Source organism: Semicossyphus pulcher, unplaced genomic scaffold, assembly GCF_022749685.1.
Source record: "Semicossyphus pulcher isolate SPU_LCO1_2020_fin unplaced genomic scaffold, fSemPul1.0.p SCAF_17, whole genome shotgun sequence".
Taxonomy (NCBI): domain Eukaryota; kingdom Metazoa; phylum Chordata; class Actinopteri; order Labriformes; family Labridae; genus Semicossyphus; species Semicossyphus pulcher.
The window spans coordinates 10,854,393-10,873,532 of record NW_027211681.1 but is presented as its reverse complement, the minus strand read 5'-3'; the positions used below and the strand labels follow the sequence as shown (position 1 = coordinate 10,873,532).

Genomic DNA, 19,140 nt, shown 5'->3' with positions numbered 1-19,140 from the left:
TGATTTTTAAAGAACAGAAACAATTTTGACTGAAATGAGAGAGAGTATATACAAAGCCTGCAAGCTGTTCTACTTTTTAGCATATTAACCATATTGAACCTTTGGATGCCATTTAATACCTTAGGACTACTCACCTATCACTGTTTCATTCATTCTTCTCTGTGATGAATACAAAAAATACTGACCAATAGGAGGCATCAGAGAACGTTACATCCCTTACAGTCCAAGTTTCAGAGATATTTCACTTCCTACCTGTGGGCAGCGGTGAACCGTGGAAGAATAATCTCCAGTGCCATTAAATTTAACACTGGACATGACCTGCAAAACAAACTGAGGTTAACGACACTGATTCCTCTGAGGGAAATATCCACAATAACAACGACCGCCAGACACGAGTAAAATGTGATTCCAGTGTTGTGAAGTTTAATCAGGACAACAAACCAAATAACAGTAGTAGTTCAACTTTCAGGAGTAGCCATCACGTAAAAAATGGACAAACAAAACACGAAGGAAGCAGCAACAGATGCAGGTAAAACACCTTTCAGCTCCGGCCGGTCTTATTGACTGCATAACCTTTCAAAGTAAAACACAGAACCTGTACTTAAAGAGCTTTTCTTGGTTTTACTTTGAAAATATCTCCAGATATAATCCTGCTTCATGGGACAAGCCACTGCTAATAAAGATACACAACAGAAGGGATCATTTCTCTTCACCATCGGAGCATGATTAGCCCTTTATGAGAATTATAACAGCAGATTCTTGGTAGTTTTTATTCTTCATGATCAATAAAAGAGAGCCAAAGCATGTGAGAGATTAAAAGCTTTGGTCAGCTCTGTCATATTTGTGTCAGACTGCAACATGAGAATGCATTTACACCTGTTGGAGATCAACCTGGGAAGAATTTGAAACCTCTGTGACGTGTGACTGGTAAATACAGCAGCTCAATTAGGACTAAACAAATAAACTACATCACACTAACTCGCTCACACGCAAACACACGTTCGTAAACCTGATAAATAAATGTAAAGAACCAGAAATAAACAGGAGATCTACAGCAGGTGGTATATCATACAAGTCCAGAACTACATCAGGCACCCCCCTCCCCCACCTGACCAGTGAATTAATTCAATATCATGTAGATCACATGATCTTCAGCATGTCCAGTTTCAACCAGGACAAAAACACAGTAATAGAGTGTACTCTGATTACTTTAAATCACTTGTTTTTGTCTAAATGCTTTGAGGGGTCTGATTAAGTTAATCAAAAATACCTCAAGTACTTGAGACATTGAACTATTATCCGTTTGTATATAATGCCTTTGCCCTGTAAATATATGCTCCAGCCAGTACCCATTAATGCCTGTTAGCTTATAACACCCGTCCACACAAAGGTGATGACAGAAGCCACACTGTTTTTTATTTCCGTCGACCAGAGAAGGCGATGAAGCACAAATGTGTCACCTTGCAGCTGCACCATCAACAGAATCAAGTCCTCTTCCTTTAAAAGGAAATCAAGTGTCCTCCTCTGCCCCCTACAGGTGAGAGCTGAGGGAGCATCCTTACAGGAAGACAAACTCGTCACTGTTTCTTCTGTTGTTACTCCTGCCCAGTTTGCCCCCCGGGGGCAGAATGTGGGCTGGAGTTCCACTGTGATTGCTGCTGTGACCCTCAAGTCCATAATCCTGACCCCGGCCCTCCACGAAGGTGAAGATCGGGTACTTCTCCTTCGACGATGACAGGGCCTGATGGAGAAAGCAAAACCTGGTAAAAGAAATGATCCTAGAACCTGGACACAAAGTAAACCACAAGATGTTCAATAATTACAAAAGGTATAAAAGTTACACAAGTAGCAAACACACTCAGAATTCCAGCACTTATTCTGCATTTTAAAACAGGCCTGTGTTTACACCTAGAATAAGCAGAACTCAGGATCCAGAGGTTGAGTACTGACATTGTGTTTGTATCTTTCTGTACTTTTAACCTCTCTTTGTGCGCTTGTTTGGTGAGACGCATTTTCTTTACATCCTTCATTGACTCGTGTCCTTCCAGTTCAATCTGACTGAACTCTGATAAGTAGAATCACGAGGCTCTGCAAAGTTCAGCCGGATTGAGAGAGGGAGTAAGACTGACCTTCTGTCTAAGAAATATTGTTTGTTTATGGTCTTGCTTTAAACCTGCACGGTGAAGTGAATATAAGCAGCACAGAAGGAAGGATCCTACCTCGCTGCCGTGATTTGTAAGACAAGCCAAAGAATCTAAGTTACAACTTTGTGGACTGCTGTTGTTGAAGAGGGGTATTATGTTGTTTCGCATTTTAAGACATATACATACACAGTAATGTGCAAAAGTTTTAGATAGGTGTGAAAAAATGCTGTAAACTAAGAATGCTTTCAAAAATGGAAGTATTGGTGAACAAAATGACTGAACAGAAGAGAAATCTAAATCAAATCAATATTTGGTGTGACCACCCTTTGCCTTCAAAACAGCATAAATTCTTCTAGGTTCACTTGCACACAGTTTTTGAAGGAACTCGGCTGGTAGGTTAAACAAAACTCTAAGTTTCCTTGGCCGACCACTGCGTCTACGTCTAAGAGTTTGAACAGCACATCTTGATCGGGGTTTAAGCCGCTTTCCCACTGGTCAAAAAAACAGCCAAAACCCGCCTTTTTTGCTTAGCGGTAAAGGCTTCAATCGGCATCCAGACCCGGGTCAAATGACTCTGCAGTAGACCCGGGTAATTATCACCTCGGTTCCAATCTCCGCCCCCTTTCAGGCGCGATGCTATGCTCTGTCGGTAACTTCTGCGACTCCTTGTCATCTCAGCTCCAAATTCCGTTCGTCTCCGTCCAAGCAGCACTCGGACATCATTCCAAATTTGTCGGTGCCAAGTTTGATAAACAGATTGAATGAGTAATAGACCACCTTAACATCTTCACGGTTTAATAACCCTGTTGTGGGCGCGTTTGTGACGTCAGGCATTGACGCAGCAGAAAAGAGACAGACAGGAGTATACTTCACTGGCAATGGGAACAGAGACAATCGGCATCTATAAGCGGGTCTTCCTGGGTCTGAAAAACCTGCATCAACACGCTAAATTTCGGTGGGAAAGGGGGATTAAAGGGACAGAGCTGACTGAGTCGTTTTAGAGAGTGAGAGTGAGAGTGAAATATGAAGCTCGAAATCAGCACCCCTCCTCACCACAGAGTTAAAGTTACAGGACGAATTTGTGTCTGACTACAGCTTGATGGTCTGGAGGTCTGATTGGATGTTGACAAAAAGCCATATGAACCATTAAAAAAACAACTGTTTTTGTTTGCTGTAAATATTCCTCTTGTTTACACCGACCATTCAAAGAGCTGAAATTGATTTAGGACAAAGTTCTCGTACAAATGAATTCCACTATCTATCTGAACTTCAAACGAGGCTTCAGAAGACATCTTTTAAAGAACCAATGTTTGGTACAAATGTACCTCTATGCATTTCCCCGGAGAGAATTTGCTCTGTGAGCTGCAGCGATGGATTTAAGTAACTGAAAAAATACTGGAGAAGGGTGTAAAAAGACTCACCACACTGACAGCAGAACAGAGGGACTCAAAGTCCTTCTTGTTCTTGGCATAAAAGCCGATGGTGCAGCTGGGATCCATGCGGTTGAAGGGCATCTTTTTGGGAGAGCTACAGTGAAAGGACTAGAGAGAGTGCCAGAAGAAGACAGAGATCAATATAAGTTCATGACAGGACATGTTATCCTAAGTGGCGTGTCCAGTCAAAACAGTATTGAGCATAAAAGTCACATGGCCCAAATCCAATGAGTTCAGAAAAAAGGAGATAAAAAAAACAGACTGGAGTGAGAGGGATGAAGAGAGAGGGACTAACCTCCAGTGAGAAGTTGACTTGAGAGATATCGACCACAGGCTGGCAGTAGTGAGGGTCCAGATACAGCAGCTGCTCATCTGATAGACAGAACAAAACAATACAAACACAGTATTACAGTATCAAATCACCACCTGCCAAACAGAGTATGGAAAAAGCAGATTTAAGACTGAGCCATTCATCTAAGATCGTGTTCCCACTGACCACAGCAGCAGCTGCCAAGTTTCAAAAACTGCAGGCTCCAGTTTAACTAAAATTTGATGCTACCAAGACTAGGTCAAAACCTAGTATGTGGCTGACCGCGTATGGTCAATGTGCGCTTTTGTTGGCAATGTGTTACAAGGACTGTCCTTATGAGGCCGATCACAACTTGTTTGAAAGCAGGTGCGCGCTGCAGACGTAGGTGAGGACAGCGGACGAGCAGCGGAGGAGCAGCCCCGCCTACTCCCCGAACAAAGTATCCAGAGCCGTATTGACAGAGAGTCACGTCAGTGGAGGTCCAATACGCTCCATGATCCGCCAACTCTCTCTCTCTCTCTCTCTTCGGCTGTGAAAGTACCATCACTCACTCACTCACTCACTCACTCAGTCAGTCAGTCAGTTGATCAGTCAGTCACATACAGACCCGTGTGTCGGGCTGACCCCGGCGGTCAGCCAAAAAAGGAAAAATGAAATAACAAAAATCTACGACTGTATTAAAAGCTACTTAAGATGGCTGTTTTCACTTCTTCTATTTTGTGTCTCTTTAATGACTATCAGAATGATTGTTTCAATGAGGGAATATTAACCATTAGCAGGAAGTGTATTACAGGAAGTGTTGGTTGTTCGCTCAGTGGGTCTAAGCACATCACAGGCAGCGGTTACATGAACAAGATTCTCCTACTTCGACAGCTTAACGTGATTATAATCTGACTTAATAAGATGAAGTGTCTCATTTGCATTGTGTCTCAGGAGTGGTGTGTTTAAATGTGACTTAACTTAAGTGGGGGCTCATGCTAAGAAACAGTGAAGGTAGGCTGAAGCTGGAGGTCATCCCAAAAAAAGTTGACTTTATTTTTTTGCCAGTTGATTCTCACCGACATGCAGAACGTATGACCTACTTTTATGACTAACAAATAAAAAACACCATGTCAACACACCTGCAGCCATTTGTGTTCCTGCAGTTTGCTTGTTTTACTTCAACCACTTTTCCCCCCCGAGCAACAGACTCCTGATCATCACATGTTTACCTGCCTTGAGTTTTAAACTTTCCAACTATGAGACAAACAGGAGCAGCAAAATGAGAGGGAGGCAGTAATGGGAGTGCAACATGTTCAGAGCTGGTACAACATGCCTCGATAATACTACACACACATATTTTCTGTCTAATACCCCTTTCCCACCTACATTTAGCGTGTTGGGTTTTTTAGACCCGGGAAGGCCTGCTTATAAACGCTGATTGTCTCTGTTCCCATTGCCAGTGGAGTACATTCCTGTCGGTCTCTATTCTGCTGCGTCTCCGTCTGATGTCACAAACACGCCAGTGAAGATGGTGTTTCTACTGTATTACTCATTCAGTCTGTTTATCAAACTCGGTGCGACAAATTTGAAACGATGTTCGAACGCTGCTTGGACGGAGACGGGACGGAAATTGCTAAGATGACAAGGAGTCGCAAACACTGATGGAGCATAGCATGGCACCTGAAAGGGGGCGGAGATTAGCGTGTCAACACAGGTTTTGTGTTCCCATCAATGTCAATCGGAGCCGAGGCGATAATTACCCGGGTCTACTGCAGAGTCATACGACCCGGGTCTACTGCAGAGTCATACGACCCGGGTCTGAATGCCGATTGTAGCCTTTCCCATTAAGCAAAAAAGCCGGGTGTTAGTGGGTGTTTTTGACCAGTGGGAAAGCGGCTTAAGGCAGAGTTTGCCAAGAGTGTTGGCTCCTCTTGCACGATGTATCAGAAGAACACCAGATCCTTCTTCTGGTTGAAATGTTTATATTTATTAACTTTAAGAAAAGCAGAAAGTGGCAGGCGCTCACCTTGGAAGCCGATGAAGTAAAGCGAATGCTTCGGCTTGCCTCCGATGATTCCAATACAACAATCCAGCTTCAGGATGTTCTGCAAATGACAGCAGTTGTTTCAGTATGACAGAGAAGAGAAGTTACACGGCACAATTAATCAGGAAGCGTTCCCTCTTATTTTCAGACCTTGACACATTCAATGTAGGACGGGTTGAGGGCCTCCCCTCCCAGCCGTACAGGCACGAGTATGATGACAGACTTCCAGTCATTGCTGGACGAATCAGGGGGAGTCTGATTAAGTGACTGGTCACATATATGCACCACATCCTCTTTGTACACTGAAATGCAAAGAAACAAGTGCATGTTGGGGCAAATCAACAAAGAGCTCTAAAAGGGGAAATGATTAAATGTAACTAATATGTAGTCTTCACTCTCACCTGTACAATCCTGAGCCACATACACGGCCAGGTTGTGGACCGCAGATGTTTTGGCGACTGCTTTCCTGAAATAAATGAGTCGGAGCTTGAATCAATGTGTCAACTCGTGTAAATCATTCATTGAAACAGTGAAGCCATACGTGTTAAAACAAAACCTCCTCCAACGCTCTTACCGTAGGATGTGTGCCACTATAGAGGGGCCGTACCAGTCTCCAGCCTTCTTCCCCGAACTTTTGCCGATTTCCACCAGCTGGTGAACCCCAAAGGGTGCAGGGGGCTGATCCCCGAACCAGGTGACCAGCCTGTGGTGGATGGGCTCTGCCTGTCTGTCCTTCACAGACTCGGGTCTCTTTTTCTGGCTGCATTTGGTTGCCTGTTCACTTTGCAGGGATTTTTCAGGGGTGTTGGATCCTCGTGGAGAGCCAAAGGAGGGGATGGGAACACCTCCAGCCCGGGCAGGGGAGCGGGGTCTGAACACCTCAAAGTCCACATCCGTTAGCTGCTGAGCATCTGGCCAAACCCAATCTACAAAACACAAAAAGACTTGCAGTAGGCAATAAAGTACGGGAAAGCTGAGTCTGATCTCTTGGATTTTATTTGAGCCTTTAGCTGCAAACAATCCGAGAGAAGACTTTTTTTGATGCCATAATGATTAGCATGGGCACACAATGAAAAACATTATGAGAAAGGACAGAATGAGACAGAGCAGAAGAAAGAAGCAGAACACAAGGAGCCTTGAAACAGAAAAACACTGTCTGAGATAAAAAAGAAACAGGAATAAAACACGTGAAAAAAAAAATGGGAATTTAAAAAAAGGACAAAACTCAGAGCAAACTAAGAGCAGAAGAATTTGACAAAACGGAGGCTAGATTGAGTGACGCATTTAAAAACTAAAACGGTCCAAAAGGAAAGAAGGACCTATTTGTCTGATTAATCACTCACACATCCTTTCATGATCTTTATTTTCTGAGTGTTAAACTAAAACTGTGGGAAACTGTCAGAGAGACAAACCTCTGGGCATCAAATGGACCAGGAGCCCCTGTGCCAGCAGCATCTGCCCGCTACGCAGCATGCAGCCCCAGCCACAGTCTGTGGTCCAGGTAGAGCCCTCCAGCTGAGGGAACTCCCTCCTGTAGGTCAGCCAGATCCTGGACACAAAAGCCAGGCCGAACCGCTCCACCTCGTCTGAGAGGAGGGGAAAGGGTAGAGGAAGAGGTGGAGAAAAAGAAAGAGAGAACCTTACATGTCAGTAAAATAAAAGCTGCGAGGAAGGCATTGTTGTAGTCTTCTACTGATGTAAACCAAGCAAGCTTTATCAGCGGTGGTTAACCAAAACAGACATCACTAAACTCCTAGGGTCTCCTCTTCCCCACAAAAGAAGAAATACAGCAGAGACTCTCAGGCACTTTCTATTATAAAAGGGACTAGCCTAAAGATGTACATCTATGTATTTAAAGCTTACCTTCACTGTTGAGCAGATACGAGTGTCCCAGGACAGTGACTGGTGATACTTTGTTGAAGGAGGTTTTAGACTTCACAGTCCATCCTACAGGAGGGGGAACAGAGAGAATAAAACATATGAACATATGCATGTAGGAAAAGACTGAGTAACCCACACACTCTCACATCAAGACTAGAGCACAAACCATATTTGACGTTGTTCCAAGCTGACATCAGTTTGGCTTTCAGTTTGTCCATCTCATCAGGCTCTCCCGACGCCTCTCTGTTCGAATCTTGTGTCTGTGGCGGCCGGGGACCGAAGCTGCCCTGCCGCTCCAGGGACTGCGGCCTCCGGCTCTCCACCAGCTCATCCTGCATCACTCCCCCCACGTACTGCGCCGCACTGGGGGATACCGAGTTCATGTCTCTGCGTCCTCAGAGCTGGACTCTGGTGATCCTCATTGCAACACAGAACTGAGACAGAAATGGAGGAAAAGGAATTGGAAGAAGAGGAGGTAAATGATTGACAAGAGTTCACAGGGTTCACATGAAACACTTCACACTACCTGAGACTCTTCAACTTATTACACTTAATAATTTCTCAATATTATAAATTTGTACTTTTACCTTATACTGGCAAAAATGTCAGCTTTGGCATATCGTCATTTTACCATTCTTACTTCTGCCTACAGTATCAAACATTCACTGCATGTCTTTGAATCCTGGAAGAGGGATGTTACTATTCCTGAGATTACATCCTTGTTCTGAAGAGCGCTGCAAGATTGTTTGTTGAGTTATTCCTTGTCTGAATCAAGGGTCTGATATACAGACTGAACCTGACTTGCAAAGTGGCTTCTTCTATAACGTTTTAACTTAGACGGTTGCCGAACAGGTTAAAGAACAATGTTATACATTAACTCGTACCAACGCTTGCTTCTTGGCTGTGTGATTTTAAAAGAAATGACTAAAGTGAGATGTGGAAGCTGTCCTTCAAATCTCACAAACAACTGAGAGCAGCCTGGTCGTTATGAGCATGAATGTTGCTTTCTGACCTTGAAATTGTAGTTTGACGAAATTTTCTCTGTCTCCTGTTATTCTTATGCTTTCTAATGAAGCACGCAAAGCAGATCAGCTCGTTTGTTGAAGTTGATGTAACTGCACGAGTCTTAACATTTTAGGTTGTATTCACATGGTTGAATGCACTTATTTTAAGGTGCTCTATATGAAGCTAAAGAAATGTCATGTTATGTTATGTTAGTCAAACTGACCGTTGAGTTTTGAACTGGTTTCACAAAAACAGAACAGATCATCTTGTGCTCCAGACCACATGACTGAGCGACTTAACAAGAGAAATTCCTACAACTGTATCAATTATTAATGTAGTTGTTACTTGCAGCTCAAGTTGAAAGCCTCTGCAAAGCTTCTTATTAGACTCTAAATAATGATTATTTGTCAATCTACATTTCCAGTACTATTAATGAAGTTGCATACTTTAAATACCACATTGTTTTGATTATACTGCAAAAGAAAACCGTCACTACAACCAGCCTGTAACCGAAAAGCAGGTGCTCACTTCCTAAAAGAGTATAAATAAATAGACTGTCAGCTTAAACGTGACTCATCTGTCAACCACTGATTTCACAATGCATATAATACAGAGGAGAGTACAGTCACTTTTCCGCCCTGCTCAGAAACTTAAAGAGTTGCAGTTTCAACAGGGAACAGAAGCAGGGTGTAAAGCCACTGATTACGATGATGGGAACACTTCTGTGTAAAAAAAAACCATCATGTGATGAGCATTTGACTACCAGCATATCGGCCTTTCTCAGCGTCTGTGAAAGTCATCTGATTATGATGGCTGTCATCATTCATTATTGTAGATCAAGCAATTGAACAACTAATGCAATTACTCACTGTAGGTGTTTCGGTTAACGAGTGACCATGTTAATGAAAAATTCAAAAAAGAGGCATTCACGAGGACAGCTACGTATTTGCTTCCCGTATAAAACAGCTGCTGGAGCTACGACAACCACAGACGCATTCGGGTGAAAGTCGCCAGTTAACATGGTCACTTTAAACCGAAACACAGGGCTCAGTTATAGCTGTCACGACATGAGATGTGTGTTGTTTTGTTAGTCGCATGACCAAAAAATGTGTAAACCAACATCCACACTGTAATTGCAATGCATTTGTAATCCTATTGGTCCCACTACGTCAATTCAATTCAATATACTATAGATATTTTCTCCTTACACCACATCAAAGCCCAATAATCAAGTGACCGACGTACTTATGTTAAGGCTAATCTACATACAATTGATAACTTACTAGCTAATAAATACGTACCTGCTGTAAAAGCCGGTTAATTTGGTCGGTAACTTGTACTAGGTTGAATCATTTCAGCGTTTTCCTCTCTCTTCACCAACGACTGCAGTCCTCACGGATAAATTCGGTGTATTAGCTAGCTAAGCTGGCTAACTTTAGCATGTTAAAACGCTAGCCCCCGGCTTTAGTTTCCTAGCATTCAACCCGGACTGACCAGAGATCTTTCATCAACACAGTTGACGTGAGTAGAGTACGAGTTCCCAAATTCAACAAACGCGATTGTTTGTACAAACTGTTGCGGAGATAATCCACAACATAACTGGCTGTCAAACGCCCCTGTCCAGACACCGCTTTAGCATCTCCCTTTGACAGCAGAGGGCACTTACTTCCTGTTGTCCTTTCCTGACGCACGCCATTGGTCAGAGGGATCAGTGTGAGGAAGCTGATTGGATAAGATTCGAATAATAGATATCAGGGGTGTGCTATTTTATAAAAAGTTATGTAATGTGAAACCAAGGCTGCAAATCATACTATAGTTAATAGATACATTTTCTAGTGTTGGTGACAGGTGCCATAAAAATGTTGGTTGTATGGTTTATAATAACTTCAATAGGCATTTCCACACGTGACATTTCCATTTTTTATCACATAAAAAACATAGGTTCAATAAATAACTATTATTATTATTATTACATTGACTCAGTTGGTTCTCAAAGTCTATTATTTTCGTAAAATACGCCTTTTAAAGTCAAGCAAATAAATTATTTGTCCCCCCCCCCAAACAACACAAAGGATGTGTTAATTGTACAGTTGCACGTTTTCATTTGTTCTTCTTCTCCTGTTCTTGTACTTTATCCGTCATTTGGCTGTCTGAATAATGTGAACCTGGTCTTGCGGGCCTTTGTTGCACATGTGCCATCATCATTACTAAATGCATCTGTGTTTTATGTTATTTTTGAGCTGCAATTACAGGTACAAAATGCATATTCATTCATGTTTACCTGCATGTATACTGCAGACAAAAAGGTTTACATAAAATAAATGTTGATGCAGGATTTCTATCACAGATAATAGGAAGAAAAGAGTGAGAGGAGGCAAGTGTTGGAACAAATCTCAGAATTTTATTCCACATACTGCACTTCAGGTGTCTGCATTTGAATTACATCTATCACAAACAAAAATGCCCCATGGTACAAATAAATACACTTTCAGTGAAAAGAGTAATGTGGAATGTTTTTATACTTGGACTTTGTGTTCATTTGTAGAATTCATATTTCTATACAGTATATTTTCTTTTTTTTTTAAGTTACTTACAAAGAAAAACAGAAAAAAAAACCTTTTAAATAAAGTGCATTTATACTACTCTCTCTGTCAATCACAAAAAGAAAGAAGAAATTATCAAACATGTAACACTTGTATAGACACCATTGATTGGGAAAAGGCCTGAAAGTGGGCACAATATCTGTATAAGATTACATTACAATAAGTTTGATTAATCAGGTGATCAGAGCTGGCCTGATTACTGGTTTCTTACATAAAGATACAAAAGAATCCTTCCTATCAGTAGAATATATAAGACAATATATTTAAAAATGTTGATCCCTATTCCAGAAGATATAATTAACAGTCAGGTGAAGAACACGACAACAGAAGAGGAATAAACTCAGATTTCAAGTGTTCATTTGATAGATACTGCAGATATTGTGTCAGTAGAAACATAAATGCATATTCAGTAACCCTATGGCTAATACTCATTTTGGAGGTCGTGGCTTCGTTACAGAAACTTGAAATCCAACATTTGATTTATGAACATTTTATGGAAACATGTTTAGCAGTGGGTATTTTGAACCACCGGAGGGCAGTAGAGTACAATGCAGAATAAATGAAGCTCACAGGTTGCTGCATTTTATACCTGGGACTTTAAAATAATTGCTACACCCTCGAACACTTAGAGATTTGAGGATTGTAGACTGAATCCTTCTGAAAAATAAAATCAATTTATGTTGCATTAAAGATGCCTTAAAAATGTTTTTCTACCAATGACGGCTTGTGTAAAAAGTTTGCACTGCCAATTCTACAAAAGTCAACTTCCCACCAGCGCTTAGCCACTTCAAGCTAATTGTTACCGCTCCCAGTACAACTGTACACTAAATACCTCAGCAAAGCAGCTGAGAGCAAACGCAGGGGAGCGTTTAGCGGGTCTAAACTGTTGTGCAGACAGAGCCGCTGTTGTTTGAGACCTGAAAATACGTGTCAGTGTATTAACGTCTGTCTCGCCGTGAAGTTGCTGTTGTTGATTGAATCAGTTAACATTTGTACAGCTTAGACGAATCAAAGTTGATTGCTGTCATTACAGCATCAAATCAAAGATGGATTGAATTGTTTAAACTTCTACTTCCTGCACAAGTCAGAAACTCAGTGTAGTGGCCGCAGTCCTCACAGACAGCTGTAAATGGTTTGCATAAGATTATGTACACTGTGTAGCTACTGAGAATTACGGAGATGAATAAAACCAGCGGGGGAAGAGAAAGTCGTTTATCCTGTGAAAAATGTATCCTTCTCAGCACTCTTGCTGACATTATTGATTGAAATAGTTGAATCATTATGTTACATAGCAAAATGTGAGGCGTACATTTATCAGCTTGTAGTACCGAACAACACAGTCCTTCTGATTATAATGTAGATAGTGGTGTTGTTTCAGTAACAGGTCCATTCTGATACTACTCACCCTCTCTATCGAGCCCTTTAACACACTACAGTATGCTACATCCATGACTGCCTGCTTTTCCTGTCCTGACTCAATATACATGGGTTTATGTGCTTATAATTGTTTTATACATACTATATCCACATATGTAATCATCACTGTGCCTGTGTGGATTTTTAATAAACAGCATTCAGCAAAGTCAGCAGCTGTTACTGGTTCCTGACTGCTGCCTGTTTATTTCCAGTTTAGTCTCTGTCATGACCCTTGCTGTGTCAACTGTGCCGAGTGTAATTACCCCTCGCGAAGACACCACACACCCTCACACACTTCTATACTCACTCAATAACTCACACACACACTCACATCCCAAGCCATGGACCACGAGGGTGTGGATTTAAATGCATGAAAATAAGCTGCTGACACAGCGGCCTGCTGTGGCAATGTGAGCGTGAGCGTGTGCATGCGTGTGTGTTTGTGCGTGTGTAGGCTGCAGTCACAGGGAGCGAAGGGCTGTAGTAGCCCTCCTGCGAAGGGGAGATAAGCGCTGAGCCCGAGCTCTGTCAACCCTGTAGCCTTCAAGAACCACCAGAAATAGACCGAAGGTGGCTTCACAAACACACACATACACACACAAAATCACACACACAATCCCTGCGACAGGCACAGCCGGACAGGTTTTGATGTGACATCCACTGACAGAGTGCCTGCTTTGTCTGACGGTGCACATCAGCTCAGCAAACTGCTGCGTGAAGAGGAAATGAGCTAAAGCGTGTTGTTGCTTGTTTTTACCCGCTGATTCCAAACTGAGGCTGCGTGTCATTCCTGTTGTTTGATGCAAATTTCAAGTTCACCCCCCTGTTTCATTGTCCTGTTTGATAACCAGTAAGAGACAAAAGGGCTGGTTGAAGACAAAATAGAGTGACTGGATTTGGTATTCACAGTTTTCAGCATGTTTTGATCGGTAAAGCACTTTTTGACCTTCTTGTACCTATAATACATGTACAGTACATAACCATATGACATGCGTTCACAAAGACCCACACACATATACATCTGATAAAGTGTTCCACGTTACATTAAGAGTCTTCTTATTAAATACTTTATAAAAGAAAATCAACAGATAATGCACCTTTACAGCAGATTATTTTACTCTTGGTTTTAAGTTAGAATCAGTCAATGATTGGAATCAATAAATAACATTTTATATACATTTAAACTGGAATGTACATGTTTTTAAGTGCTTGACTTCTGTTGCATTGGTCCTCCAAAAAAAGGCATCTTTTTTTTTTAAATTTAGTCCCATATAAGGATCAAATGGGGTCATATTTTGGGTGGGCCGCTACCTGTTGCAGCCTTCTCCAGTGGCGAAGCAGCAGGACTTTTTGTCACCACTGCAGCCCCAACAAGCACTCGACCTCCAGCAGGAGTGTCAGACTTCCCTGCCGCGCCTCCCGGCTTCTCCTCCGCTGCTTTAGTCTGCTGCTCTTTGCTCCTGGCGCCCTCCTGGGAGCCAAGCTTGATCGGCCCGAGGACGTTCTTGGCCACAGTGGTCAGCTGGCTGAAGTAGCTCGTCTTGTCGCCAGGAGAGACAGGCCGCGACTTGCAGAGCGAGGGTCCGCAGAGGGAGGGGGCGACGGCAGTCGGGGAGGGAGAGGGGGAAGGCGAGTGCTCCTCCACCACCTCCAGGCGACATTTGTCCTCCCAGTCGAGAGTTCCCCGGTAGCAGTTGACTGGACCGAGCCCCTGCCTCACCTTTCCCAGCGATAGCGGCTGTCCGTGTGGGGGCACGACGGGAGCGAGGATGCGAGCTGGGAGTTTTGGGCTTTTGGAGCCGATGTCTGAAGTCCTCAAGTCACCGCTCTCTGCTCCGTTTTTTCTCAGACTGTCCCCCATACCTGATGGTTTAAAGGTTTTGTTTAAGCTCTGAGGACCTGATGTCACTGCAGCGTTCATGCCGATGGATTTATCAGTAGTAGAAACAGAGCTCTTGTTGAAAGCAGCAACAGGTAAACCAGGCCTCAAACTCTTGTTGTTTCCTTCCTGCTTTGGTTCAGTCCTGCCCCCCTGCTGCTCCTGGGGATCTTTACTGTTAGATAAAACACTCTTTGCCATCTTGTTATCTTGCTGATTTAAAGTTAAGTTTGTTGGACTCTTTTCAGGCCCCCTGTGCCCAACTAGACTTCCTGTGGTTTTGGTGGGGGTGCCTGGAGTTGTAGCTTTTGTAGTTTCTGCACTCAGTCTGGAGCTTGGTCCAGCCTGCGAGCTCAGAGGCAGCTCACTTGTTTGAGGTTTTCTTGTTAATGATGACTGGCAAACTGTTGCACTAACTCGACCCAGTCTCTCCATGACAGTACAGGTATCAGCCTCCCTCTCTCTCTCCCTCTCTCTCCCTCTTTCCCTCTCCTCCCTCTCCCTCCCAGCCAGCAGTGTTTCCCTGCTAAGCGGCGACTCCTGCCTCCCCAGTCTCCTCACAGGCTTCAGGACTCCGGTCTCCGGGGCAGAAGAGGATGAGGGCAAGGGTGGTGGATTAGGAGGTAAATTTTCCCCGTCCATCTCCAGCAGACTCTGGAGGCCGAGCTCGCAGAGGAAAGCATCTTTACGGTACTCAGAGTGCTGCACTTCGAGGCTGTGCTTCCTCAGCGGACCCCCTAGCCCTCCTGTAGAGCTGGACTGGGTCAGAGGCGAGCCCAGCTTCTCTGCAGACTGCACCCGTTTGAGGAGAGGAGATCGCGGGGGTTCGGCACTCTTGGGCCTGGGACGGACCACCGGGGGTGAGGAGTGGAGCTTGACGGGAAAGGACTGGGTGGTGTTTGAGCTCCCGACAGTGTGGCCTGGTAAGGGTGGCGGCGAGGACTGGGTAGGGGAGGGTGTGTGGGCCAGCGGGGAGAGGGGGATGTTACCTGCAGACTTACAGCGGGCGGAGCGATACTGACGATGGAGCTTAGGGGAGAGGCCGTGCAGGGAGCTGGGTCTCATGTGCTGAGAGGGAGCAGGGGAGTTAGGAGTGCTGGAGGCGGGAGAGCTGCTCTGAGAGGAACCTGAAGGAAAACAGACACCAGAAAAGATCAATTAAGATACTTCAAATCCCCGAGGAACAGACACAGTTTGGATTTTAAAGTTGAGGGAACTTTTGCCTTTGAGGGCTTTTATCATTTTTGGCTTTAAAAACTCACTTTCTAGGCCAGACACTGTGTTTGGGAGTAAATTTGGACAACTTCCTATCCCCAGTTCTAAAAATACATCTAGTTATTTTCTGTGCTGTTTTTAAACACGTATTTCTATCCTACCAAGGTATGAGGGCTCAGGGGTGGAGCGGTAGCCCTGAGTCGGGGAGCGGGCAGACAAGCTGTGAGTCGGGGAGCCGGGAAGACTCTCGCTGGAGGACAGAGAGCGATTCAGAGAGGACAGACTGCGGCTGGTGTGCAGCAGGTTGGACTGCTTTGTGATCTTGCGGAACAAGGAGTTACGCTTCTTACTGCAGGAGGGAAAGACAACGAAAGACAAGGTAAGAGAAAATATGAAAATGGAGAGTATATGCAGTTATAATATTATCTGTTAATTAGCTTAACATTGAATAAGCTATACCAGGAGTTTGCCAGTGTTTTTGATTATGCAAAAGCATGAGGTTTCAAAGCGTCAAATGTTTACCTGCAACCTCCCTACAACTGTTAAAACATGTCCTTATCGTACCTGTCCTGGCTCTCCTTTCCCATGGTCCTCTTGTTTCGTCGGGCCATCTTACACTTGTAGCTGGCCTTGCGGGCAGGACCCACTTTAATGGAAGTGTTCTCAAAAGGCGTGGTCGTCACCGTCACCTTGTTTCCACTCTGTCAAGTGAAAGACAGCAAGTGGTTTGTATGATTTCTGAGTGTCACCTTTATTTACAGAATACATTAGATTGTATTTGGATTAATTAAAGAGTCCCTATGCTCAGAGTTACATTAGAGCTGGAAGCACTTTGTCTATTTACAGAAACAGAGAACTTATAAATAGATAAAAAGTCACTTTCGCTGACAGAAATAGAAGAATAAAAGAAAGAAGAAGTCTATTGCTGCTTACCTTGAGGATGAGCTCGACCACTTCAGTGTGGACCAGGCCGTGCACAGGCTCCCCGTTGACATGGGTGATGAGGTCACCGGCACAGAGACCAGCTTCCTGGGCGGGGCCACCGTCCTCTACATGCTGCCAAATCACACAAAACATTCAAGTTCACATCAGGTGAAAATCAATTACAATGCAACATTAAGTGTATGCCATGAGCCTTAATGTTTTTGGCTTGGATGGTCCACATTTATGTCCTGTTATATTTCAGGAAAGCATTGTTTAACTGTCAGTTTGGACAGAAATAATACTACTATATGTTTGTTTTAATAGAGCAGCTTGACTGGGAAAATAAATAACAAATAACAGTTTTAGATCATGCTGAAAACATCTATAAATTGTACATAACACCACAAGTTTCATACCCAAACGATGTGATGCACGCTGTAGATATCACTGTCCCCGATGTAGACCCTGATGGCCCTGAGAGTGAAGCCGTACTTCTTTCCCGAGCGATGGATGGTGATGGGAGAGCGCAGCGCGCTGACTGCAGGGAAGAAGTCTCTGCTGGGCGAAGAGTCCCGGGACGAGGGGTTGGAGGAGAAAGAGTGGGGAGACATGGGGCTGGCCAGCGGAGAGAAGCCGCCATGCTGCTCCACTGGAGGCAGACAGAGAGGAAAAAGAGAAATGAGATTCTGTCGCATGCTACAATGAAGATCTTGATTTTATTCCCTTCTTGTGCGTCCCACCTGATGGTATGATGACAGACAGGGCCGTAGCAGAGACAGACTTGGTGACCTTGTTTCCAGCCCTGGAGTTGCGTTTCTCTCCATCACCTGACAGGTGCTGATGACGCGCCCTGCGGAGGACTAGGTCATTGGTGGCCCGAGGCCCCAGAGGGTCGTACAGGGGAGTCATCACATCACAACCGGCTGCTGCAGGACCTGGAGAGAGTGTTGTGATGGCTGCAGTAACGCCTGCTGTCTCTCCGTGTCGGGGGGATTTGTCTGTGAGGATGTAGAGTCAGGAGGAAATTACAGTTCAGAAGAGAAAATAGCAACGTAAAGCTTTTTGCAGCTGCCCACTGACTCAGCAGTACCCAGCCAATAAGGTATTACAGGTTTTCACCTCCTCTGTTCCTACCCACCTGCTTTCTCTGTCTGATTTATTCACTGTCACCTCCCCAACTGATTTCTCTCCCTCTACCCCTCATAACCTTTTGCTACGTCAGAGACGTCCCCATGCTAACACACCTGCTCCGTTGATCTCCTTCAGACTGTTCCTCTGCTCCAGGAGGGTTGGGGAGGGGACGCTGGTCCCATCCAGTGAGGTTCCACGGACCTTGATGGGCACCTGCCGGGACAGGAAATCCGGCTCACCGTCCAGTTGTGAGGCAAAACGATGTGTGTCCATCAGAGCAGAGAAGCGTCGGCGAGCCCCCAGGGGAGGGCTTGCATCCCCCTCCATGTAGAGGGACTCCGAACAAGACAGGCGCTTCCTGCAAAGAAACGGTCATAGAAGATGTCTCTGCGAGCAGACATTATCAGACAAGCTAAGCTTAGTGAGGTTATGCACGGTAGTAGTTTGAGCTAAATGCTAACGTCATCATGCTAACATGCTCACAATTAAAATCAAGCATTCTGATGTTTAGCAGGTCTGATTGTCACCATCACGTCAGCATGCTAATATTTGCTAATTAGCATTAAACAGAAGGTACGGCTGCAGCTGATATGAATGTCTTTAGCTCTGCAGGTTTTTAGGATACACACGCTGTGTTTGGTGATTAACACAGAATGTAAACAGAATTCTTGTGTTTTAGAAGAAATATCCTGAGGGCACATTTAATTAAAGAAATAAATGAAGGTAATGAGCTGTAGCTGAATCGTAGCTGGTGAGATACTGATAATTCAGTTTTTTTTACAAAAAAAAGAAAGAGGGAAAATCCAATAAGGAGATAAATGAGCCACCTTCACCTCATTTTCTCACCATTATGAAAGCAGAATGTATTAATGTATGGTTTTATTTTACATATGAATGTGGAGGGATTGAAATCCAGACATGAGCTTCCTCAGGTGAATGGAGTTATGAGAAGCATCTATTTCTGCTGCATGCCTCAGTTAATAATATTTGGACCGGACCCAGCAGGTTGTAGCTCGTCTTTGTAAGCTGCTTCAAAGCATGACGAGCATATTAACAGAGCAGAATGGTGTTTAATGAGTCTGGATCCCTGGGTGATAGTACATTTTTCATTTAGATAAAAACTAAAAGCCTTCATTCAAGGTAATGAGATGTCTCTTTCATTATCAATCTCAT

The 19,140-nt window shown here is 43.9% G+C and overlaps 2 protein-coding genes across 2 annotated transcripts in view; both read right to left on the bottom strand.

Annotated features, from left to right (window-relative positions):
• Nucleotides 1-414: 414 nt before the first annotated feature.
• Nucleotides 415-10,440, bottom strand: atg4da (autophagy related 4D, cysteine peptidase a). Its single transcript, XM_069665611.1, has 11 exons — nucleotides 10,101-10,440; nucleotides 7,961-8,228; nucleotides 7,777-7,860; nucleotides 7,326-7,499; nucleotides 6,488-6,839; nucleotides 6,315-6,379; nucleotides 6,064-6,215; nucleotides 5,896-5,974; nucleotides 3,873-3,949; nucleotides 3,566-3,685; nucleotides 415-1,741 (listed from the first exon to the last, which is right to left on the bottom strand). The coding sequence occupies exons 2-11, from the start codon at nucleotides 8,175-8,177 to the stop codon at nucleotides 1,559-1,561; spliced, it is 1,503 nt and encodes a 500-aa protein (XP_069521712.1). The 5' UTR covers nucleotides 8,178-8,228; nucleotides 10,101-10,440; the 3' UTR covers nucleotides 415-1,558.
• A 750-nt stretch (nucleotides 10,441-11,190) lies between these two features.
• LOC138594194 (microtubule-associated serine/threonine-protein kinase 1-like) overlaps nucleotides 11,191-19,140 on the bottom strand; it is a 74,677-nt gene continuing 66,727 nt past the window's right edge. The window contains exons 21-27 of the mRNA XM_069665202.1: nucleotides 18,081-18,325; nucleotides 17,577-17,834; nucleotides 17,253-17,485; nucleotides 16,846-16,968; nucleotides 16,477-16,613; nucleotides 16,074-16,261; nucleotides 11,191-15,824 (exon numbers count right to left, since the gene is read on the bottom strand). Of these exons, the coding sequence (XP_069521303.1) occupies nucleotides 14,107-15,824; nucleotides 16,074-16,261; nucleotides 16,477-16,613; nucleotides 16,846-16,968; nucleotides 17,253-17,485; nucleotides 17,577-17,834; nucleotides 18,081-18,325 (2,902 nt within the window). The 3' untranslated portion in view covers nucleotides 11,191-14,106. The remainder of the gene's footprint in view (nucleotides 15,825-16,073; nucleotides 16,262-16,476; nucleotides 16,614-16,845; nucleotides 16,969-17,252; nucleotides 17,486-17,576; nucleotides 17,835-18,080; nucleotides 18,326-19,140) is intronic.